The sequence below is a fragment of the Culex quinquefasciatus genome, chromosome 3, assembly GCF_015732765.1.
Source record: "Culex quinquefasciatus strain JHB chromosome 3, VPISU_Cqui_1.0_pri_paternal, whole genome shotgun sequence".
NCBI classification, from domain to species: domain Eukaryota; kingdom Metazoa; phylum Arthropoda; class Insecta; order Diptera; family Culicidae; genus Culex; species Culex quinquefasciatus.
Genome location: NC_051863.1, coordinates 132,753,447 through 132,779,493, shown reverse-complemented (window position 1 = coordinate 132,779,493; position 26,047 = coordinate 132,753,447). Strand labels below are relative to the sequence as shown.

General features: G+C 39.7%; 1 protein-coding gene and 1 pseudogene across 1 annotated transcript in view; both read right to left on the bottom strand.

The window, feature by feature from the left end:
* The window catches only part of LOC6036533 (solute carrier family 12 member 8), a 28,535-nt gene extending 2,925 nt beyond the window's left edge, over positions 1 to 25,610 (bottom strand). The window contains exons 1-2 of the mRNA XM_001846526.2: positions 25,125 to 25,610; positions 23,590 to 25,060 (exon numbers count right to left, since the gene is read on the bottom strand). Of these exons, the coding sequence (XP_001846578.2) occupies positions 23,590 to 25,060; positions 25,125 to 25,165 (1,512 nt within the window). The 5' untranslated portion in view covers positions 25,166 to 25,610. The remainder of the gene's footprint in view (positions 1 to 23,589; positions 25,061 to 25,124) is intronic.
* Positions 8 to 1,415, bottom strand: LOC6045088 (annotated as a pseudogene).
* Positions 25,611 to 26,047: the final 437 nt, after the last annotated feature.

The window sequence follows — 26,047 nt, the reverse complement described above, 5'->3', positions numbered from 1 at the left end:
GGGCGTTGTAAATGTTGAGGAATTTGGCCTTTTTACTTTAATGGGGCCCTGGTCTCGAACTAGCAGCTGCAAAATCTAAAAAAAAATCATGAAATCAAAACATAATTTTTTTCTAGATTTAGACACAACCTATTTTTTCTTTACTATTTTCATTTCAAAAGAACTTAGACATTTCTTCCGCGCATTTCAAAGTTTATATAATTCCAACAAGGAAAGACACGGTTACCCGCTAGACAAGGATGATGTTGTCGGAGTAGCCGGCGTACAGGGTCTGTCCGTCGATGGACCAGGCCAGGGACACGCACTCCAGTCAGTCAGACTTCGACGGCTTCAGCTTTTTGACCTTGAGCTTGCAGGTCAAATCCCAGATCTTGATCGACGTTCCTTAGGCAACGCACAGCCATTACCGGTTCGGTGAGAAGCAGAGTGTGCTACAGCGAGTGCAGGTGCTTGCCATCGTTCAGATCCCACAGGTTTTGCATTCCCTACCACCGGGCGTGCACACGGAACCGTTGGGTGACACGGCCCGGTTGTCGATCTACAGCTTGCATTTGGCCAGGTTTCAGCCCTTGACGGCGCGATCACAACCGGTGACCGAGTTGGAGTGGTTCAACGAGAAGCGCTCGCACGAAACCCAGTCGGAGTGGCCGTCCTCCTGGATGGTGTACTTGCACTCAGCAAGCGTTTTCCACAGCTGGATGGTCCTGTCGCGCGAGCTGGACACAATCTGACGGTTGGCCATGGAAGAAAGCGACGGCCAAGTCCCAGATTCCGACCAGGGAGTAATCCTTCTCTTTGATCGTCCAAGAATAGCCCGTTTACAATGCGCCAGTTCACCGGAACGCCAAAACTTTTCATGTCAAGCGCATTTTCTTCTTACCCTCTTGAGGTTGGACTTCTGCAGCAAAACGGGTTCTAGGTCTGATCCAACCTGAACGCAAAGGGGATTGATCGGCGGTAGATAACGGGTTCGGCATTTTTGAAATGGTTCGTAGCATCCGCTCTCCATCAAAGTTCCGCCGGAAAGTCGTAATCTATCTTCCCCCAGCTCCTGATCTGTGGCTCTCGCACGTATACTGTCTTGGGTTTGTTCCGATATTAACTGAAAACTGGAAAATCGTCAATCTGATCGGAATTTGTTCGAAATAATTTTGTTGTTGTTTTGATAATACTAACGGTACTAATCAACTTCCGCGAAACGTAAAATTTTTCCAATCCTCTTCAACCCCCAAAAATAAAATGTGAACTGTCACGTTTGACAGGTTGATTCAGCAGGCCCTGCTGAGCAGGGTCGCTTTCAGGTGGTCCGAAAATGTAGTAACTTTCTTGCAGACAATTTGGCCAAAATGATACAAACATTTTTACATAGAGCTTTATGACGTTTCGCGTACGCACACTAGCGCACCATTTGGTTTTGCTGCCTGACAAAATTTAACCTCACTTTAATTTCGTGTACGTACACGCAATACATACGCACGTAGAATGCTCTATACGCAAGATAGCCAGTCGCGGCGTTCTAGCAGAATTATAACAGAGGTGGATATTCTACAGCATTTTCGCAGAATTGTCCACCGTATAAGAGCAGAATAATTATTCTGGCAGAACCAGCTCTGCTAGAAGTTTTTGTTGGCTGGTACAAAATTTAACCTCAATTCGCAATACAATGCGCACGTATATAACTCTATGTTCACGTTTGTTTGTAGGACCTTATTAGAAAAAAAAGTTGAGATTTCGTGAATCATTTTCAAAGGAAACAGATTGGACGATGCAAAATAAATTGGGAGTTTATCCCTTTTATGATAAATGTAAACATTCTCTAGCGTGACCAACAAACACTCAATGTTAACAAACCATGGCCCTTTTGCATTGTTTTGCTAGAATTTAACAAACAGTTTTTTTTTCTATTTTTGATTTGAATAAACATAAGCCGCTACGTTGTTTGTGGACGCTCCCTCCCTGTCAAAACTTCTGCGATCGCGGCAGGCGCAGAGTTTGCGCTTTGTTGTGATCGTTTGATTCGTTGCGTTTGGCTGAGTCGCGAGTGCTTTCTTGTGGTTTCCCCGTAAAAAAAAATCCGACTTTTCGCACAACTAAGTCGGGTCTAGTCGGGTGGTTTCGGCCGATTCGTTGGCCAACGAATCGGCTGACCGGGCAACAGACTTCTGTGTAATCTTTACATAAGCGTCTGGTGGTAAATCGGTTGTCGAAATCGGCCGACGAAATCGGTTACAAAAACAACCGATTTTTTACCGATTAAGTCTGTGAATAAAATAAAATCTGACTCAACCCAATTTAATCGGTCTATTCGTAGGCCGATTAAAAATCTTACTCCTGACGAATCCCGACTAAATCGGCTAACTGATTGGTTGTTTTTGATTACCCGATTTCGAAGGGTGTTTCGTTAGGTCGAGAACTGTCAAATTTTTTACGGGGTTTGTTTACATCGAGTGGCTGGAAGAGCGGGCAAAGTGTTCTATTTTGATTATCTGCGTTCGCGATTGTGTTTCTCAGGCAACATTCCGTCTCAAACGGAGCCGGCAAGTGAGTGCCTGTATGCCTGTCGCGTCTCGTGAAAAATCGCGGCTAAAGAAAGTGAAAGTGATGATTCTGTGAAATCACCGAAATAAATCCGGATAGATGCGCTCCGCGGAAAGGCAACTTCACAGCCACAGGTAAGTCTGATTGTTTTTCTATCCCCGTGTCATACGTCATTGGCCTCAATCTGATTTGCTGCTCCTAGTTGGGATCGTAATTTCCGTTAAATCTATTGTTTTGATTGTGGAATTATTTTTGTTTTTGTTTTAACAGGACCTGAATGACGTTAACACCAGATGATTGCAGTCTAGAGGGCAACCACTTAATGCAACAGTTGTCTAGACTCCGGAAGGTGGTAATGGAACGGAGCTGTTTGATGGAAGTGGCGCTTGTTGCGGCACGCTGGAGGTGTTCCGCGTGCCAGGCTCAGTTCCGAGAAAGTGCACAGCCGAGCCGGTCAATTAGATAAGTATTGTATTTTTTGCTCGTTAACCTCTCCTTTTCCTTCTACTCTTTCCCTTCATCCTCTACTACTATTCTCCTGAATTTGTTTACTTCTAACAAAACAATTTTGATGGGTCAAAGACAAATTATGAACAATCAGCACATCCTGCTCGTTCCTATTGGCTAATGCACGAAGCGATTTATTTACCTTACCTGGGAGGAAAACTGGAAACAGTCCGCGATGTGATGTGATCGAAAATGTATACCATTAAATTTTGATGTTTTGTCCTTGTAAACAAACCCGCCTTAACGGGAATCTTTTCTCAGATCTGGTGAAATCTTTTGGTTTTTTTGCAAGGAAATCGGTCATTTTTTTGATTTTTTTTTTCTAATTTAAGCGTAAGGGGAGGTAATGTTTAGATTATGTGCTCCTCCACCACAGAGTAAGACAGAGTTCGCACTGCCTCTTGATTTTTGGTTCAACTTGGTGGTACATCGCAGGTACATCGCACGCCTGCTACCAGCAAACCTTATGGAGCCAAAAATTTCAATGACATTTCTTGGGACTGGGCACTCTAGGTTACTCTGTGCCTCCACCTCTTCCTACCGGGTATTCTCCATCTCCTTCTGCTCCTCCTCCTTCTTATCTTGCTTTACTTTCTTCTTCTTTTCCTTTTCCTTCTTCTCGTTACTTCTTCAACACCCACATGTTCATCATTTAAAATGAGTGCAAGACATTTGAAATCTTAAAAAAACTAAAACAACAAACATTATTTTTCATATTTTGTTAGAATGGGCTTTTTCCCCTACAGTTTACTGTTGCAGTGTTTTTGTTCTTTTTTTACAGAACAATTTGGATTTCTGAAAAAAATATGATTGCATGGTATTGCTATTTGTATAAAATTGTATTGTTAAAAACTATTAGCAATTTATGAAAATTCAACTGCTCTATTTATTTATTTATTTTTCAGAGAGGTGATCAACAAGAGGATTGCATACACCAAGTGCCATTTATCATCAGTAATTTTTACTGTGGAGATAATATCACCTGCACGATCAGCCTCAGATAAGTGTTTGATTTTTTATCCATAGGAATTAGACACTTTGTGATAATTTTCTACATTTTAGGTAGAAACTCAACTACGATCAACGACAACGAAAATAGCAGTTCTAATTGGGATAAAAGTAAGATGTTTTAAATTGACTCCGAAGCTAAGATGAATACAGTACTTGTTCGGTAACTGGGCTGAGAATGTAGTAGCCCAGTCACCGAATGCTGTTCGCTAACTGGGCTGAACGAAAAATGACGAGGGGACCACCGATGCAATAATATTTTCCTGGTGAAACATAATAATAAAAGTTACTCAAATTAATTTACAATGCTTGCTTTTCATATTTCTTTAATTGTGCCTTGAAATTAAATAAAAATTGAAAAAAGTTTTTGTATTTATTGAAAATGATATTTGCATCCATTAACCCCTCGGTCATTTCGGTTTGTTTTGGTTTTTTGACGTTTGTCTGCTTTTTAACTGGGCTACGGCCCAGTTATCGAGCGCCCAGTTAAAAAGCAGCCCAGTTAAACAGCGCCCAGTTACCGAACAACTACTGTACATGAAACATTTTCGGTAAGTCTTTTCAGTTTGAGCTGTCAAAGAAAGTTTACTAGAAACCCCCGTCTTCCACCTCCCGATTTACGCTTAAACTCCCAAATAACACTTTTCTATTGAACATTTAATCCCAGTCTAAGCTAACCCCCCCCCCCCTCCCGTTCTCACGCACCCTTGAAAAAGGACCAGGAATGAGGGTTTTAGTTTATCAAAAATAATAACACTTTTTGTTATGCAATCAATCCATATAAATAACAGTTTTTGTTATTTGGGTGCTCCCCATCCATCGCTCAGAATAACTAACCTTGTTATTCTATTGTTCTGGATTCTATGTTATTAGAATGTTATTGCAATAACAGAGCAATAACAATTTGAGTTATTTTTCGAACAAATCTTTGTTATGGAAATTTGTTATTTTAACAACTAATCCGATCATCCCAATAACGGATTTTGATCTTCTCAGAATATCAAAAACTGACCTTCCCAAGTTATTTCCGTCTGCTCGGGTACATGTTTCTGCGTGTAATTATTACATGGAATCAGAGAAAAAATGTGTGTGTGTGATGCATGACGGATTTGGATATAATTTTCAGCGAAATATCTGAGATCCGGCCTCAGCAAAATCTAACATTTGATAGAGAATTTCGCCAAAATCTTTTTTAAGCAAAAGTTTTTCAGTACTTAACTAAATTTAATAGCTTTCAATTGCCATGGAACCCCAAAACGGTTCGAATGAGACCAAAACGGACAATGTTGTATATTTTTGAAAAGTACCCAGATCTTATATTTTTTGATAAAAATGATCTTCGGATCATAAAATCATGCTACCCATGGAAATCAATAAACTTTTCCAAGGACTCCAATATATTAAGGATTTGACAACTCTATCTAATGTATATGGGTCATTCCATCCCAAGTGACCACGCGTCCAACATCGACCTTCACCAAATCTGCTCATATTTGGCATGGGGGTTGTTTTTGCCCCAAAAACAAAGAATCCCAAGTTTGGTGACATTTGGTCCACCCCGGCGCCCGTGGCACCCCCCTCTTTTTCTGAGATTATTGAAATACCTCATTTTTAAAATGCATTTTTCTAAGAGAAAAGTTTACAAAAAGTAAACTTTTGGGTATGCATATTTGAAGATTTTTTGACGTAGAATCGAATGGCGTACTCAAAATTTACGTAAAGTGTTGCCAAATATGAAAATTTTGCGCTTTAAGTTTTAAAATGCATTTTTAGCCCTTTGGAAACTGACAATTGCATTCGATTGTTGAGAGTTTTTTACATTAAATTCAATCAAAACCTCAGGGTAAATTGAAAAAAATTAAACTCAGATTGCTGATATTATTGTTTACAGCGATACAGCTTATTTTTTTGAGTGCAATGACCCTTTGTACGACTACAAAGAGTTTAAAATGGATTTTTAAATCAATTTGGAAAAAATAACCTCGCGGTCCTTCTTGACAGAAAAGTTCCTACTTGACAGCTCGTTCCAAGGGGACCATAGTTGATCCATCGAGAAAATGTTGTCTTGTCAATATTTTTGTTTTGCATTGAAATGAAAAAAAGTGATCAGAAATGGTTTTTAATCGTGTTTTTTACCGTTGTACATAATAATTGACATAGTGCTTTAGTACTCAATTGAATATTTCTTGAGATATCCCATTTTTAAGTTGGAAAGCTCTGTATTGCATAGCAAATGTTTTACTTAACCATCAATTTTCAACAGTACATTGCGTGAGAGCATAGCAGGCCTTGAAATTTGAATATGTTTTTTTTTTAAATTTCTTAACGGAAGCAAGTGAATGTCCCAAAATTTAATTAATGTATATATGTATTGTATGTATGTATGTATTTATGTATGTATGTATTGTATGTATGCATTTGAACCCCCGTCTTGGCAGGACGAACCCAAAAGTTCACTTTTTGTAAACTTTTCTCTTAGAAAAATGCATTTTAAAAATGAGGTTTTTCAAAAATCTCAGAAAAAGAGGGGGGTGCAACGGGCCAAAAAAAACGGACCAAATGTCACCAAACTTGGGATTCTTTGTTTTTCGTTTCGTTTTACGGAGCAAGGTGGGGGACGCGGCCTCAAGTCAATCCAAGTCCGGTTTCTTGTGGAAAAAAGGGTAGTGGCCGAACTAGTATTGCATACAAAATGAACACCACCGGAAGATATAGTGGATCGGGAGGGGGAAGGTGAAAGAAAATTAGTGTAGGTGTGAGTAGTAAGAACTTGGATTGATTGATCGGTTACGTTTATCTATATTTAAAACCTAATACAGGAACTCTAAAGTAGTTATTCAAACAAAAAACAAAACAAAAAAGGCCTGGAAGAAAATACAAAGAAACCCTATTATTCATTCCGACTCTAAATGGAATCAAAAAATCGCACTGGAAAACGAAAGATGAAATAACTTGTTTATGGAATACAAATCTTGATGTTGAAACCTCTAAACGGGATCCCCGTCCTGTCACGTCCGTCAGTAGTATTGTCGTACATTACACCTAGAAGTATTTCTGCCAAAACCTTAGCTAAACTATCTGAAATAACATTAATCTTAAATCCCCATAATTTTTAGTAACAAAGCTAAAAATTCCTTTATCTTGCCTTTAAACCTGTCTTGCCGCTTCCAAAACCAATAAACATAAATGAACAGTTCATATTTTATAAGTTAAACAGGCGTCGTGAATGAGAAAATAGACAACCATTTCGTGCCTTCCATTTCATTAGGGCACACAACTCATGTAAACAAGAGTGTAACTCTCTCATACCTTATGAAAACTATCATTTAAGTGAAAGAGACACACTCCTGCTCACAAAACCCATGCGCCCTTTTGAAATGTTAGGCTCCATTTGATCAAAACTCCAGTAGATCCTCGATTCGCAACAATGGTCGATACAACCATAATCCGAGAACCGTTAGTTCAACAGATTAACGAATTTTGTCCGATATCATTGCATTATTGATTGATCGAGATGCTATGGCAACCTTGACAAATCAGAACAGTACTCAACATGAATGAAAAATAAAGATTCTGGCTGTATTACTTGCCCCGCTAACTGTCTAATGTAATTCTGATTATTGTTATCTTTAATCTAATTCCTAAAATTACTAAATGTAAAATCTTCAAAGACCCAATTTTAAATTTAATTTGGAATTCGAATGCAAAACTATTTTTTTGAAAACAAAGTCCTAACCTAACTCCCACATTCGATAGGGGAAAATTCACATATGTAGCGTTGTTTGTTGTACATTTGTGATATTTCCACTATCGGAGAACCTCTTGGTCTCGACGCCAGCTTAACTCACCAGCAGTCGCGTTAGTATTCATTGTACACAAGTTGTAAGGACACTTTAAGAGTGTCCATAATACGCGACTTCCAGATGGTTAAGCCGAAAGACATCGATAAGCCTTGGTGCTACGGCAAAGCGGGTTCTCTTCAGCATGGAACGATATCCATTGTGTTAATAAAATGGAAGTTTTAACAGTAACAATACAATTAAACCCTCAATTTCATTACCATGACGGATCTATCCATGCCCCTTGACAAAATGAGTACTATAACGATTTATATAATACTCCTCTGGCAAGGCCCAAGGAACTTGGGATTCTTTGTTTTGGGGCAAAAACAACCCCCATGCCAAATATGAGCAGATTGGGTGAAGGTCTATGTTGGACGCGTGGTCACTTGGGAAGGAATGACCCATACAAAGTTAAATTTTAGAAGCATTTGTAGCATTTGTGGACACCGTGGACACTGTTATTTAAAATAAACTATATGTCGACGCCGTCGTGCTAACTTGTCGTACGTGCCTTTTGGGCCAAATTGAGTTAAGAACGCCATTTTGTGCAGCTCACAATGCCTCACCTTTTGACTTTTACAGATTCCCAAAGTTCGATTTCAATACTCAGATATTCCATAAAAACTAAAAACACTCCGTGCATTTTTGTCACTTTTCATATGAAAGAAGTTTCAATCTTGTCGTGCTGTCTTGACACAGAGTTGAGCCAGTCAGATTTGCGATTCCTTTCCGTAGGGTCGTAGAATTTTCGCGTCCGCCGTCGGTGTGTTTTTCGTTTTTTTCCGCGTGCGTGTGTGGGTGTGAAGGTGCGGCTGGCTTTGGCTGTCTCGATGACAGTTGAGCCAGTCAGATTTGCGATTCCTTTCCGTAGGGTCGTAGAATTTTCGCGTCCGCCGTCGGTGTGTTTTTCGTTTTTTTCCGCGTGCGTGTGTGGGTGTGAAGGTGCGGCTGGTTTGGCTGTCCCGATGACAGTTGAGCCAGTCAGATTTGCGATTCCTTTCCGTAGGGTCGTAGAATTTTCGCGTCCGCCGTCGGTGTGTTTTTCGTTTTTTTCCGCGTGCGTGTGTGGGTGTGAAGGTGCGGCTGGCTTTGGCTGTCTCGATGACAGTTGAGCCAGTCAGATTTGCGATTCCTTTCCGTAGGGTCGTAGAATTTTCGCGTCCGCCGTCGGTGTGTTTTTCGTTTTTTTCCGCGTGCGTGTGTGGGTGTGAAGGTGCGGCTGGCTTTGGCTGTCCCGATGACAGTTGAGCCAGTCAGATTTGCGATTCCTTTCCGTAGGGTCGTAGAATTTTCGCGTCCGCCGTCGGTGTGTTTTTCGTTTTTTTCCGCGTGCGTGTGTGGGTGTGAAGGTGCGGCTGGCTTTGGCTGTCTCGATGACAGTTGAGCCAGTCAGATTTGCGATTCCTTTCCGTAGGGTCGTAGAATTTTCGCGTCCGCCGTCGGTGTGTTTTTCGTTTTTTTTCGCGTGCGTGTGTGGGTGTGAAGGTGCGGCTGGCTTTGGCTGTCCCGATGACAGTTGAGCCAGTCAGATTTGCGATTCCTTTCCGTAGGGTCGTAGAATTTTCGCGTCCGCCGTCGGTGTGTTTTTCGTTTTTTTCCGCGTGCGTGTGTGGGTGTGAAGGTGCGGCTGGCTTTGGCTGTCTCGATGACAGTTGAGCCAGTCAGATTTGCGATTCCTTTCCGTAGGGTCGTAGAATTTTCGCGTCCGCCGTCGGTGTGTTTTTCGTTTTTTTTGGCGTGCGTGTGTGCGTGTGAAGGTGCGGCTGTCCCGATGACAGCTAGCCAGTTTGATTTGACCCTATCAACACCCTATCATACCATTTCAGCTCGATACACATCGAAACTCGTCGTTCGCACCGTTAATCAGTACCTCACTAAACATCAATCATTTAAAACTCGTAAAATCATCTCAAGTTAAAAGTTACATTGTTTAATCCTTCATTCTTTAATTACAAATGATTTTGGTTCTATCTTTCCACAGCCGGCTGTCTAAGACTAGACCATTTCATTTAAAATTTAACAACCGATAAACGGGAAATGTCTCATCCGCAGCATACGATTGTTTGCCTTGAGAATAATATATAACATCTTTCAACAAACACTATGATTTTGGGTCGCATCATCATCTTCTATGATGAATCCTGACCAAACACCCTATCCTACTAACAAGTTTTCAGGTTCCTGGCGCTCGTGGGGTGTAAGCACAGAGTAAATCAGCTGCCCTAGTAGCAACCTGCGCTAACTAACATTCCCGTCCCTTAAAATCGAGATCTACAAACTGACATGGCGGGCGCCGTTGGTGGCCAATGACTGTTACCTATTCGCAACTGATCTAGCTTTAGCAATCATGGTGTTTTATCTTTTCAGCGCATTCATACATGCTGTTGATAAGGGAAACACCACTAGATCGTCGAAGCCTATAATCAGTAGTGCTGAAAGGATATTACGGTTCTGTTCAGCAACGGAGGGGCAACCATGGGTGATCTCTCATGCTCATGCTCATGAAAGAAGTTTCAATCTTGTCGTGCTGTCTTGACACACTCTGAAAATTGCTGCAAGTGCAACACCTGGCCAAAGGGATTTCAGGTCAGAATGCGTTTGACACAAGTACATGGCCCGACTAGCGTAAACATTTTCAATCATATCTCGGGACTCCGACAACCAAATTCAACCAACCTTCAGGGCAATGCACAGAATGGTCAACCAAACAAAACGTGTTTGTTATTGTTTATATTGCGTGCTCTCGTTTTTGTTTATTCTAGGTCAAACATTAAAACGCGTTTTTCTCGGAACGTCAAAAAGCAACGTACGACAAGTTAGCACGACTCGAGAAAAAGGGGGAATTTGTATGGAAATTCCCCCTTTTTCTCGAGCTTGGGAGTTTAGGTGTTAAGACAGTATGCGTATATGCGTTTTTGGCTGAAATCAAGAGAAAAATAGCTAAACATGGAATGAACAAGCAAGTCTCTTCGGCAGAATTATTATTTCTAGTGTACTTTTTCAAAAATGGGTTTTAATTCTGATAGGAAGATTTGAAAAAGTACGAGGGTGTATAGATTACTGAACATAAGATGACGAACTGTTTGATCAAGCGAACACCTGTGTACTAGACCAAGCCGCCGGCGGGTATGAAAATTATTCATTCATTCATTAGTTTTCCTTTCAATGACTAAATTTATAATTAAAATATGAAAAAGTGGATTTTTTTAGAAGAGCTAAAAGTATTTACAGAGGATCTTCAAGATCTAAAGGTTGGTGGATGAGCCGATTACTCGTTGGTGCAAAATATTTAATTCTTAAAATATCGTTAATGACTTTAACTTGTCAATAAAGTGCATGCACCAATTTAAAGCTATGTATTAACAGCTTTGTTGATCGGACTGTTGGGTGCTGAGATACATGCTCTTAACGGTGCACATTAACCAGAGCTTTTGCACCAAGAATTTTGTTACAGATATTTTAGTATCTTCCAAACTACGGGAACTATCGATATCATTTTTTATTCATCCCCTAATGTACTGTGTACAAAACAATTTACAACAAAATTTGACTTTTTTGCCAATCAAATTGTTGCAGGATTGGGTCCGTAAGTTTGGCAATTTTGGAAGAAGAAGACAACAACTTCTTTGGCTGCTGTGCACCCTTAAAGTTTAATTTTCAATTATTGTTTCATTAGAAAACTTAACAGGTGTGCTCTTGGATGTTACACATTTGCAATTCAGATATTTGGAGAGGAGCCTTAAGGTACATATATGGGTCATTCCACCTGAAGCGGAACACCATTTGAAAATTACCATCTCCGATTCTGCTCAAATTTGGCAGAGCTGTTAAGATTATCAAAACATGCAAAAATCCCGAATTTCATCCAAATCGGACCACCCCCTCCATTTTTGTACCCTCCCAAAAAATCGACTTTTTGGCGATTTTTGAGCGAAACCCCTATATTCAAACGACGATAACTCAGGAACCACAAATCTTAGAGGGTCGGTCTTAGACTCAATTTTGAAGGAAATTGGACGTAGAATCCATTTCCGCGATCAAAATTTAGATTAAAATATGTTTTCTACCTGTATTGCGCAAATGAAAACTTTAAATGATCGTATCTCAAAACAGCCCTATTTATTTTTTAAATTTGACCTCACCATCGTATTCCCCGTCCGATTTTACATAAGAATCACTTATCGACAGAAAGGAATATTTTTCGTTCCAGAGATATCGAATTTTAAAGTTTTAAGTATTTGAAATTACCTATAATATCTACACTCGCCGCCTCTGCTAGAAGCACTCAGTCGTGCTGATCAATAATAACTACCTGGTGTTCTGTAAGATGAATTATTTTTTCAATTTTATACGATTTTGAGATAATCAATACCTTGAACAATCTATTTTTTGTTTAAGGAATATTTATTGGGTAATTTTTAATGCACTATTTTTCCTGATCTCAGTGTCATTGAACCATAATAAGTAAAATTTGAACTTTTAATATTTATTTGCAAATGCTACAGAGTTTTTACAATACAATTTTCGAAAATTTATCATTATTCTATTATTTTCATATTTTTTCTAATTCCTCATTCTTTCCCACTTTCTCAAATTATTTCTTTTATTTCTTCTTTTATTTGAAACGAGAACAAATGTAGAGCTAGCTGTAGTAGATGAAATAATTCTCATGGGTTCTAGAGCTTTTGGCATGTGCGGTAGCGAAATAGTGCCATTCAGCAAAAACCCCAAATTCTTCCTTAGGGTTTGAAAGATTGATCATATTAAACCGATTTTTATGATGTGTTTCATCAGAATAATTGATGTTTTTTTTTCAATTCTGGTACATTTAATTTCAAAAGCCATATACTTCTGATACATGTGGATAGCAGCTGTATCGTCTTCCAAGATTTCGAAATGATTGACAAACAAAAAAAAAAGATTATTGTTCGGACGGTGTCGAAATGAACACAACTGAATAATAACACAACTAGATAATAAATCAGATTAATCGTTGTGATTTTCTTACCTTTTTCCAGTTTTATACTTTCCAGAAATCCTCCTCCTTAATCATGCTTCACGAGAGTTTTATTCATATTAATTCATAATTTTTAACACGATAATGTATCGTACACTTTTTCTCAAGGGACCATCCATAAAACACGTGGACACTTTAGGCGGGGGTGTAAGCGATTGTCCACGCTCCATACAAAAAGATTTTTTTGTATGAACAATTGTCCACGAAGGGGGGGGGGGGGGGTTGAGATTCCCAAAAAAGTGTCCACGTGGTTTATGGATGGTCCCTAAGTTACAAGATCAATTACAATTTCCTGCTAGCTCTGCGGGAATTCCATTTTTTTTTTTTTTTTTTTTTTTTTAATTTATATTTATTCAGTTTTTCTTTTCCATGTACATTCATTCAGTTAAAATATTATTGAGTGTCCAATCACAATCGATGACTTTTCACCTCAATTTTAAATACTAGCAACTTTCATTTATTCATGAAATATTGTAGCTTTCGCTATTCAGTGATTTCAAATGTAGGAGGTCCTACATGTACAAAAGGGAAAAGGGATACCTTAAAACTAACTTATAAACTATATAAAGAGCGGATCAATGCAGCTGAAGACTGCAATGATTTTTGTCGAAATGCATCAATTATCTTATTGGACATAACATCCAAAGTGTCAACTTCGGCTAATTGATGAAGTTCACTGGTGCTGAACCAGGGAGGAAGTTTCAGAATCATTTTCAGAATTTTGTTCTGAATCCTCTGAAGTTTTTTCTTCCTGGTTAAGCAACAGCTTGTCCAGATCGGCACAGCATAAAGCATGGCAGGTCTGAAAATTTGTTTATAAATTAACAGTTTATTCTTGAGACAAAGTCTAGAATTCCTGTTTATAAGTGGATACAAACATTTTATATATTTGTTACATTTAACCTGGATACTTTCAATGTGATCCTTGTAAGTAAGGTTTTTGTCAAAAGCAAGTCCAAGATATTTCACTTGATCCTCCCACTTTAAATTTACCTCATTCATCTTTATAATGTGATGACTTTTTGGTTTAAGAAAATCAGCCCTTTGTAGTGTCCTAGATTTCCTGTGCTCACTCCGATTGTCACCGATGGCCTTCCACCCGTCCGCCCGCTAGCCATCGGTTCGCGTCGTCGTTCCCTGTCCGCTCCGGTCGGTGGCTTTCTCTCGACTAAATAACCACGCGCTCTTATGTCAGAATCGAACACAAAGGCTTGCACGCAAGGTGTGATGCAAACGCGATATGCATGCAAGGTGTGGTGAAATATAAATACAAGTTCGGTGACTTGCATCGCATAGGACCCTACACCCCCATCTTACCTTAATAAAAAAAACAAATAACATTCAAATCTACAGATGACTCTATTCTTTAACGTACCTTCAAAAATATAACATTATCACTCTCTCCACGAATGTGCTTCAGACTTATATATTATAAAACTAAATAAAGACGACTATAATCGAGACTATAATTGTTTGACAAGAAAGAAGGGCAATACTCTTGGCAATACTAAAAACTTATAAACCATTCTTCACCTTTCCTTTCAATTCAAAATCTAATAATCAAACAAACAGTCATTGTAATCCTGTACACTTCTCTCCAACACGATTTTTTTTAATGACAAATTCTTTGACTACCTTCAAGCAAAATCCAGCTCGAATGAATCCTTTTTTTTATGCTCTACCTCAGTCACGACGGGCTCGTAGATGTCTATGAGATGTCTCGTTAGCTAAATTAGCCAAAAAGTTCATTACCGATAGATGTCTAGTAAATGTCTCGATAAAGAGTCCGATGCGGACAGCATTTTGACTGGGACGTTTAAACTAAATTCATTGAAGAGTTTGTCAACAATCGGAGCACGAATGTCACAAAAAGTGACCTTCTACGTTCTTCTCTCAACCAAATCTTTAACCAACGAAACATGATTGGGAGAATTAAACTGCAAATACGATCATGCCTCTCAAAACATTAAGAATCCTAACCAAACCATAAAATCACTAACAACAATGTCTACTGCACATTCTGAAATGTCTCGCGGTGTGTACCTTCCAGGGAAACGGACAATACACTCCAATATTGCATTCATAATCAAGTCACGGCATGTATCAATGAAGCGAATCTATTTAACCAAACCGTAGCTAAACATAATTGATAGCTAGCTGTCTGTAAACTCTCGTATCAGAAGCACTTCCTCAGTGGACAAGTTGAAACTTTTCCAAATCACGTTGGGCTAACCGTCTCGCATAAGTCAGCGCTTCTTCCTAACGTTTTTTCTCTTTTTTTTTTCCTCCTTAATGTGATGTATAGTGGATGTGAAAAGAATCTACAATCTGTCAAACAATCTGTAGGCTTCAAAACAATCTATGCATTGCATCTTCTACAATAAGCAACTCTAATCACTAGAAGTTATAACCAATTTTCCAAACTACATTCCACGCGTGAACTTCGGTTACTCACACAAAAGACACTAAATGTGTGTTGCTTCCACTGAAACTTCACATTCACTGATATTACAATTGTTCTTCCTTCCCGAGCTTGTTTGCGTGAAGTTACCAAAACCTTCATCCCCTTCACAAAGTAAGTGTTGAAACTTCAGTACTCAGTTGTTACAACTGTTGCAACATCTATTCCGTTATTCATTCGCACATTCTACATAAATTTGTCAAAATTTGTCCACAAATCCTGAGTAACTGCATATAGTCGTTACATTTGTTAAGATCAAAATCACATATCAAAACATGCTCACCGCATCTAATTTATTTCTAGTTTAGCAAGAGCTCCTTCAATAATTGTAACCTTTTTTCTTATTGAACCTTCATCATGCCATTTTAATCACATTATAGACCTCCTGCTCTGTGCTGCGAAGCTTGTCAGCCAACTTGTAACGGCATACTTGCCGTTAACTGTTTACATTGCTAAATGCTTGACTCATCAACCTTAATTAAATTTACAACAACATCAATTCATAGAACCATTCCGGTAACATTAACAGCATAACACTTCTCATCCTCTCTAACAAATTTCTTCGTTTTTTTTTTTGACCTATCATGCTTTAAAAATGACTGTTATGTCAAATAACGTTAACTGTTTCAAGCTCGGTGTCGAGGGAAGTTTATCATTCTACGCTGGAATCCTGTCTTTGGACGTGTCGTTTCTACATTACTCCTTTTCAGAAACTCTACTATCTACACAATCACTAGTGAATCAATCAAAATCTTTCTAGATGTGTAATGATGCTTTCCACAACAGTTAGAACATAATTCAGCATTACAACACCCCATTTTTTTTAGTTAGTGACGTCACTATGTTGCCATCTATGTAACAAACAACTCTAACATTGACATCTGCATGGAAGAAGTTCTCACACATCGAGCCCTCCAGGCTTCAATTTCGAACACGTCTCAAAACGGCAGATTTAAACTCACTATAACGAATCTTGTATTAATCCATGCTGTTACGATGTACTATGAACTTTTCAATTCCGGCCGAATTTCATATCAATCCTTGCAGGCATCGACTTCTTGCACTTCTCAAAACATCTTAACCTCAAATCGATCCTCGTTGACGTCGATCTCTTACACATCTCAACGACAGCCGAACCTCATATCATCGATCTCTTACATTTCTCAGAAATATCCAAACCTCATATCGATTCACGCAGGCATCGATCTCTTATACATCTCAGAAATATCCAAACCTCATATCGATCCTCGCAGGCAGCGATCTCTTGCACATCTAAACGACGGCCGAAACTCATATCGATCTCAACATTTCTCAGAAACATCGAAACCTCATATCGATCCTCACATGCATCGATCTCTTGCACATCTCAACGATGGCCGAACCTCCTATCGATCCACGCAGGCATCGATCTCTTGCACATCTCAACGATGGCCGAACCTCATATCGATCCACGCAGGCATCGATCTCTTGCACGTCTCAACGACGGCCGAACCTCATATCGATCCTCGACGGCATCGATATCATACACTTCTCAAAATATCCAAAACTTATATCGATCCTCGCTGGCATTGAACCTTTACCTTTTATCAGTTTCATTTGCTGGTGGTTTTCTGAGCAGTCAACCACTAACATAAGTGATTCACATCACAATTCTTTCACATCAGTACAATGCTGTTAATAAACTTTGGCACAAACACGTCAGTGCTACCGCCAGTAATCCGCCAATTTTCTTATTTAAAGCCATGATGCACACCAAACCCATCTTTTTCTCCAAAATTTCCTCCAAATCTGCTTGCAATATAAACTATGCAATAAGATACAATTTTTTCAGATTTGTTTTCAGCCACAATCAAATCAAAATTTCAAGCAATTCACTTATTTTCCAAGCGAAACTAAACAGTTTCCCGTCGTTACCTGCTGCCTTTAGCCTAAGAAATTAGTGCCAAATTTTTCACAATCTCATTCAATGACTCACTTTTTTTTTTTTGTTTTTTTTTTGTAAACAAACCCAACCACAACACTTTCCTCCTTTTTCACAACAGCACAACACATTTTTTTTTTCCTCACAAAATTCACAAAACAAACATAAATTTCACCATCAAAACACAGTTGACCCATGCCGAATTTCCTTCTTTTTTTTTTACCCTCGTCGCCAATTGTAGTGTCCTAGATTTCCTGTGCTCACTCCGATTGTCACCGATGGCCTTCCACCCGTCCGCCCGCTAGCCATCGGTTCGCGTCGTCGTTCCCTGTCCGCTCCGGTCGGTGGCTTTCTCTCGACTAAATAACCACGCGCTCTTATGTCAGAATCGAACACAAAGGCTTGCACGCAAGGTGTGATGCAAACGCGATATGCATGCAAGGTGTGGTGAAATATAAATACAAGTTCGGTGACTTGCATCGCATAGGACCCTACACCCTTGGTTTGTGAGGGAAAATAATAAGTTGAGTTTTTGCAGCATTTGGAGAAATTTTCCATTCTTTCAAATAAGAATTGAAAATATCCAAGCTTTTTTGTAATCTTCTTGTGATGACACGAAGGCTTCTACCTTTTGCGGAGATGCTTGTATCATCAGCAAAAAGTGATTTCTGACATCCTGGGGGCAAATCAGGCAAGTCAGAAGTAAAAATATTGTATAAAATTGGACCCAAAATGCTTCCTTGAGGGACGCCAGCACGTACAGGTAGTTGATCAGATTTGCTGTTCTGATAACATACCTGCAGAGTACGATCCGTCAAATAATTTTGAATAATTTTCACGATATAAATCGGAAAATTAAACCTTTTAATTTCGCAATCAAACCTTTATGCCAAACACTGTCAAATGCTTTTTCTATGTCTAGAAGAGCAGCGCCAGTAGAATAGCCCTCAGATTTGTTGCTTCGAATTAAATTTGAAACTCTCAACAACTGATGAGTAGTTGAATGCCCAAGGCGAAATCCAAACTGCTCATCAGCGAAAATTGAATTTTCATTAATGTGCGTCATCATTCTATTAAGAATTATTCTTTCGAATAATTTACTAATAGATGAAAGCAAACTAATGGGCCGATAGCTTGAAGCTTCGGCAGGATTTTTGTCCGGTTTCAAAATCGGAACTACTTTGGCATTTTTCCAACTACTGGGAAAATATGCCAAATCAAAACATTTGTTGCAAATTTTGACCAAGCTACATAAAGTTGCTTCAGGTAATTTTTTAATTAAAATGTAAAAAATGCCATCCTCACCAGGGGCTTTTTTAAATTTTTTGATAATAGATTTTATTTCATTCAGATCCGTATTAAAAACTTCATCTGATGAAAATTCTTGTTCAACAATATTCTGAAATTCTATTGAAATTTGATCTTCAATAGGACTCAAAACATTTAAGTTGAAATTATGGGCACTCTCAAACTGCTGAGCAAGTTTTTGAGCTTTCTCCCCATTAGTTAATAGAATATTATCACCATCTTTTAAAGAAGGGATTGGTTTTTGAGGTTTCTTAAGAACCTTTGAAAGTTTCAAAAGGTTTGGAATAAGGTTTAATTTGTTCGACATCTCTTGCGAACTTTTCATTTCGCAGGAGAGTGAATCTGTGGTCAATAACCTTTTGCAAATCTTTTGAATTCGCTTCAGTGCAGGATCACGAGAACGTTGATACTGTCTTCGGCGAACATTTTCAGACGAATCAGAAGCTGAAGATCGTCATCAATAATGGGAGAATCAAATTTGACTTGGACTTTAGGAATAGCAATATTCCTAGCATCCAAAATTGCATTAGTTAAAGATTCCAAGGCTGAATCAATATCAGCTTTGGTTTCTAAAACAAAATCATGATTTAAATTATTCTCAATATGATGCTGATACCTGTCCCAATTAGCTTTGTGATAATTAAACACAGAACTATTGGGTCTGGTAACTGCTTCATGACAAAGTGAAAAATTTACTGGAAGATGATCAGAATCAAAATCAGCATGAGTCACTAAAGGACCACAATACTGACTTTGATTTGTCAAAACCAAATCAATTGTTGATGGATTTCTAACAGAAGAAAAGCAAGTTGGCCCATTCGGGTATAAAACCGAATAAAGACCAGAAGTGCAATCTCTGAATAGAATTTTACCATTGGAATTTACTTTTGAATTATTCCAAGATTGGTGTTTGGCATTAAAATCACCGATGATCAAAAATCGAGATCTATGCCGAGTAAGTTTATTCAAATCCCCTTTGAAATAATTTTTATTTTCTCCAGTGCATTGGAAAGGCAAATATGCAGCTGCAATCATAATTTTCCCAAAAGAAGTTTCAAGTTCAATGCCCAAACTTTCAATAACTTTTAACTTAAAGTCACGTAAAGTGCTATAAGTCATACTACGGTGGATAACTATTGCAACTCCACCGCCATTTCGATTCATTCTGTTATTGGTTATAACTTTATAATCTGGATCACTTTTCAAATAAGTGCCAGTTTTTAAAAATGTTTCGGTTATAACAGCAACATGCACGTTATGAACTCGTAAAAAGTTGAAAAATTCATTTTCTTTCGCTTTTAAAGAGCGAGCATTAAAATTCATAATATTGATGGAATTACTTAGATCCATGATTAAACTTCAGGGTAAGAACAACATCATTCGCAAATTTTAATCCAATCTGGATAGCTTCCATCATGGATGTAGCATTACTCATTGTTTGAATCAAACCAAACAGTGAGTTTTGCAAAAAAGTCATTTTTTCCAAACGTAACATCGCCGAGATCAGAAGATCCCAAAGCGTTGCCAGCAGAAAAATTTTCAAATGAAATTTGAGGTACCTGCCCAATTTGAAGATTGGTAGAGGATTTAAAATTCGTGGATGAACCCGAACCCGAAACGACGTTGGCATAAGAAATACCATTAGTGTTACCTAACTTTTCCTCGGTAGGGGTATTTCTAGCATTGTTCGAGTGAGACAGCACGAACGTTTGATTTAAAGATGCAGGTACAACCTGACTTTGAGAAAATTTCGGTTTGGATTTCGGCTGATGCTTAGCACGAGAATCCAAAACCTTTTTTCTGATGGGGCAATCCCAGAAATTTGATTTGTGATTTCCACCACAATTTGCACATTTAAATTGGGTGACTTCTTTCACGGGACAATTGTCCTTGTCGTAAGAAGAATCCCCGCAAACCATGCATTTTGGAACCATGGCGCAATGATCAGTACCGTGACCGAATGCCTGGCAACGCCGGCACTGGGTCAGATTCTGGCCATTACCGCCATGTTTCTTAAAATGCTCCCACTTTACCCGTACATGGAACAAAAACTGTACATTGTCCAAAAGTTTCAAATTGTTGATTTCATTTCTGTTGAAATGAATCAGATAAAATTGTGAAGTCAAACCAAAGCGAGAAATATTCCCGTTTGATTTTTTCTTCATTGGTATTACTTGGGATGGGGTAAAGCCAAGCAACACCTTAAGTTCGTTTTTGATCTCATCCACCGACAAGTCGTTGGAGAGACCTTTCAGGACCGCCTTGAATGGACGAGCATTCTTGGTCTCATACGTGTAGAAATTGTGTTTGTGGTTTTCAAATAACCAACAAAAGTTTGGTGATCTTGTAAAGATTCCGTCAACAAGCGACATTCTCCTCTTCGACCAAGCTGGAACGAAACCTTCAAATTGCAAGTTTCCTTGCAATTCTTCAGTTGCGTTCGAAAGCTGGCCAAATCGGAGACGGAAGTCACTACAATTGGCGGAGCCTTTACTCGTTTCTCGACGGCAGAAGGCTCAGTACGAGGAGAAGGATCCTTGTCAACAGTTTCGGATAAAACACCGAAACTGTTTGCCAATGGAATTGGAGGATTGACCTCACTTTCAGAATCAGAATCAGACCTCAGAAGAGGCTGTTTTCTTTTTCTGTTTCCGTTAGCCGATTTAGCGTTCAAACGCTTCACCGACGTAACGATCAAATCTTCAGAAGATTTGCGTTTACCTTTGTTTTGACGCATTTTGCAAGCAAAGTTCTCTTAAAAAGATGGCTTCGTTTGTAAAATACAGCAAAATTTCAGGTGGGGTTAGTCTTGAAAAGACTGTTTAGAATTTTGGAAAGTAACTCAGGTAGTCTTTAAAAAGACTGTGAATTTTGTTTGAAATAACTCTGAGCTTAGGTAGTAAAAAATACCGCAGCTCTAGTGTCCGTTCACCACGAAGGTTCGCAAGACACTGAGCGGGAATTCCATTCTGCCCTGTATTGCGTGTCGTTCTTGCTTTGTACTGTGGGCTAGCACACAAATTCACCGTATACAGCAGTTTCCTACAGTGGTGTACATTACATTTTTGTCTTATTTGCTAATGATTATTTGGGATGAAATCTTAATTCAATAAATAACCAGGTAGCAGTTATTGAACAGCGCTTCTGAGTGCTTCTAGCATATGCGGCGAATGAAGCTAATGTAGGTAATCTCAAAAACTCAAAACTTTAAAATTCGATATCTCTGGAACGAAAAATATTCCTTTCTGTCGATGAGTGATTCTTATGTAAAATCGGACGGGGAATACGATGGTGAGGTCAAATTTAAAAAATAAATAGGGCTGTTTTGAGATACGGCCATTTAAAGTTTTTAATTGCGCAATACAGGTAGAAAACATATTTTAATCTAAATTTTGATCGCGGAAATGGATTCTACGTCCAATTTCCTTCAAAATTGAGTCTAAGACCGACCCTCTAAGATTTGTGGTTACTGAGTTATCGTCGTTTGAATATAGGGGTTTCGCTCAAAAATCACCAAAAAGTCGATTTTTTGGGAGGGTACAAAAATGGAGGGGGTGGTCCGATTTGGATGAAATTCGGGTTTTTTGTATGTTTTGATAGTCTCAACAGCTCTGCCAAATTTCAGCAGAATCGGAGATGGTAATTTTCAAATTTGCATTTTTTCTTGCACACTTCAGGTGGAATGACCCATATCTAAGTTTAGATTTTGCTAGCTGAGTGCTCTTTTAGGGAAAATAAATAATGAGAAAAAATCCTACATCTATGGTTGGCTTTTATAAAGGTTAAATTTTGTGAAAAATTAGTTTTTTCTGTGTTATCTAACTAGCCTTAATTTTTGAACTCACGATATCTCAGAAACTATTGGTTCAACACTCTATGTTGAAAAATGAAACTGTTGTGAGAAAAAATAAAATTAATAAAACATATTAATCAGATTTTCTCAATAACTTTACTTGTTCTTTGGAAGCTTACGGCAATACGGCGTAATTTTGATATGTTTTGCAGGTTAAGGGGTAACATAGAAAATCACAAAATTTCATATTACAGAAAATGTATTTAATCCACTAAAAAGATGATTTTCAATCAATGCTGAAAGTTTCGTGAAGATATTTTATGATTATACTGAGTAAGAGACAATTTAAGCTCTAACCGAACTGTCTAATTTTGTGAGCGTTTTTCTCTAAAAAACGAGTTGCTTTACGGGTGCCAAGATAATTTCGAAATATCCAGAAATTTTTGAGAAAGTCGCTTTTTATCTCACCGAATTGGGCATATCTCTGCTTATATTGAACCAAAATAAATACTTTTTTTAGGGAAATTATTCAGAAAACTGTTCTCTACTATGTGATTGATTCCAAAATGTTTCAAAATATCAATTTGACAGAGTATTGAAAAACATATTTTGGGAACCTGGTGGGTTTTACATAGTTTTTTAATGAAAAAGCAGTGTTTTATGCTCAAATTTGTTTCCGGGCAATATGTTGCTGTATTTTCATGATAAATCGCACAAATAAAAAAAAAACATGTTCGGTCGTATTGGGGTTTCAAGCTTGGATTTTGGGGTTATTTCAAAGAAAGCTAGAAATCTGGTAAATTTGTTTTGGACAAATTTAGTTGGAGGTCAAACATTGATCAAATATATGATTTATAGTCGTCCATCGATTTCAGCAACTTTTCTAAAGACGTCGTATATAATCGAAAAAAAAAAATCTTCAAAAAATAAAGTTGCTCTAGACCCCCCGACGGAATATTTCGCCGAACCGCGCAAAATGTTGGGAAAGAACCCTTCTTCCATGATGCCAAAAACCAGACTTGCCGAATTTTTTATCTTAATGTTTTCTCGGACAAATACACCGTGGAAGGAAAACAGAAACATGGAATTGTGAAAATTCATGCAACTGCAGTGGGTTAAGGGAGCTTGGAACTTGGCATCGCTCACAAGAAAAATATTTAAATAATAATAATAATAATTTTGTAAAACACTCACCGACAGATTCTTGTGGCGCGTTCGCTCCGGAAACAGCTGGTCCAGATCGTTGTTGTCATGGTAGTCTCCGCCGGCCGCGCCGTAGTTCCGCGTCTCGTACAGCGGACTCTGCGCCTGTATCCGGAAGCGCTCCTCGCGGGTGTTTTGAATGTCGAAGGTTTGCGCCAGCGCAAAGTACGAGTAATCTATGCATGCGTACGTCAGCAGGAACGGCATCGTCACGATCGGGGCCAGTTTGTTGATGTCTCCGACGAGGATGAAGGCTGTGGTTACGGTCGCGACGACGGCCATCGCGTACAGCGGGACTTTGTTGGGGCCGCGGCCCATACCGAGTTTGCCGATGCCGGGGATGACGTTTTCGTTGGCGATGCTTTGGAGGACGCGGGGAGTTCCGTACATGGCGCCTAGGCAGGAGGACATGCTGGAGACGTAGATGCCGGCGAGAAGCAGGAACGGGATGGCGGAAACGCGGACGGCGATCATAAAGTCGGTGAGGAGGTGAGTTCGCTGGCAGGTCGCTCCAAGGAACAGGATGAACACCATGTAGAGAAAGGTCGAGGTGCTGAGGGCAGCGAGCGTTCCGTTCGGGATGTCTGTGGATGGGGCGCGCAGGTCACCGCTCATGTTGATTCCGGACAGGATTCCCGTGATGGTGGGGAAAAACACTCCGAACACGGTGAACCAGGTGGTTTCTGGACTGTAGTTTGGCCATAGATTTAGTGCCATGTTGCCTTGTCCCCAGCCGTCGAAGCCATTTTCGGGATCTTCGCCAGTGAAGCTTCCCACCATGAAGTTGAGGGCGGAAATGAGCAGGATGATAAGCAGGGCAAACTGCAGCTTGACGACCCACTTTACTCCGGCTACATTGATGACTCCGAGCAGGAGAACCGCTGCGATGGCAAATAGTCGGATGGCCCACTTGTTGTTTTCCATTCCCACAAGGCCGGCCATTGATTCACCGAAACCGAGCACGTTCAACGCACATCCGACGGCCTGACCAAAGCAGTACAACAGCCCAAGGGAACCGCCAAACCGGGAACCCAGCGTGTGCGCAATTAGGAAGTAAACTCCACCGGACTCAACCCGACACCGTTCGCAGATCCCTACCGCGGACAGCACGGAAACGAGCGCGATCGACACGGCACAAAAGATGATCAGGACGGCATGCATGATGCCAGCTTCGGCCACAATCCAACCAGAACGCAGAAACACAATCACACCGAAGATGTTGATCAAACAGGACGTAAACACGCCGTCCCACGTCCCGAAAAGCACCGGTTGCGATATAAAGAAGTTACTCCGCCACCAAGGCTTGTCGCCCTGGTCTTCGGCGAATATCTCATCCCTTCCGGACGCGTGATGCCCTCCGGCGCCGTAATCGTACTCGTTGCCCAAATCCACAAAACCGCCGGAATTGCCCCGTGCTCGGGCTCGTTCCGTCGGCGATGAGTCATCGCTGCCCAGTCCGTACCTGAGAAAAAGACACTCTCGATTAATTGGGTCACCTTTCCCGAGGAAGAAGTGCTTTTTCTTACCTGGACCAGTCCAGGTTGTTCCTGCTTAAACTATCGGGCATCTTTGCCAGCTGGCACTCGTCTCACCCCAATCCTGTTTGCTTATTTCTGTTATTGTTACACGTCACTAAATCGCGATTTACAACTCCGCACTTTTAAGCAGCAGCTACTTTTAAATCTCACGCAGAACGTAAACAAAAGAGAAAACTCTGTTCCCGATTTCAATCATTCATCACCCGCCGTCATCGTCATCATCATCAGCAGTATCAGGAATGTGATGTCATGTTACTTATTTTTCCAACTCCACAAAACACCGTTTTCTACCCTTTTCGCAATCAATCGCGTTATCACACCGCCGCACTAAAAGACAATTACGCGATTAATTAGGGGGTCCGATTTGATTACGTGGTTTAAGGCGACGAGCCAGCAAATTGATTGGGAAAACAACGAAACCGACGACGGACCGATTTTGCTGATGCGTTGACGACAAACTTTTTACGCCGAATGACAATGACAGATGGAGCGAGAGCGACAGCGAAGCAACGGTGAAGGTAAATATACCAGAGTTTGGGGCGCTGACGGTAGTGCGTGAGCCAAGCGGTTTGTTTACAGCGGATACCCACATCGGTTCTACACGCAAATTCCAGATAACACAGATCTGTGTAAAAAAATTACACAGATTATTGTTCAGCTTACTTTTTCAGACTTTGGCCATCTTCGGTTGTTGCGTTTGAAACGGAATACATAAACGAATTGAATTCCGTTTCAGAAATCCGATTGAGTTGACAGGACCGATGATACACTCAACCCCGAATTGACAGGGCCGATGATACAACTCAACTGGTTGATCACACACTTTTTTAGTTTGTACCCCGTTGGTTGCTCAAAGTCAAACTAAAAAGTGACGAACTGTCACTTTTTACACGGCGCTCACTGGCGCTCAC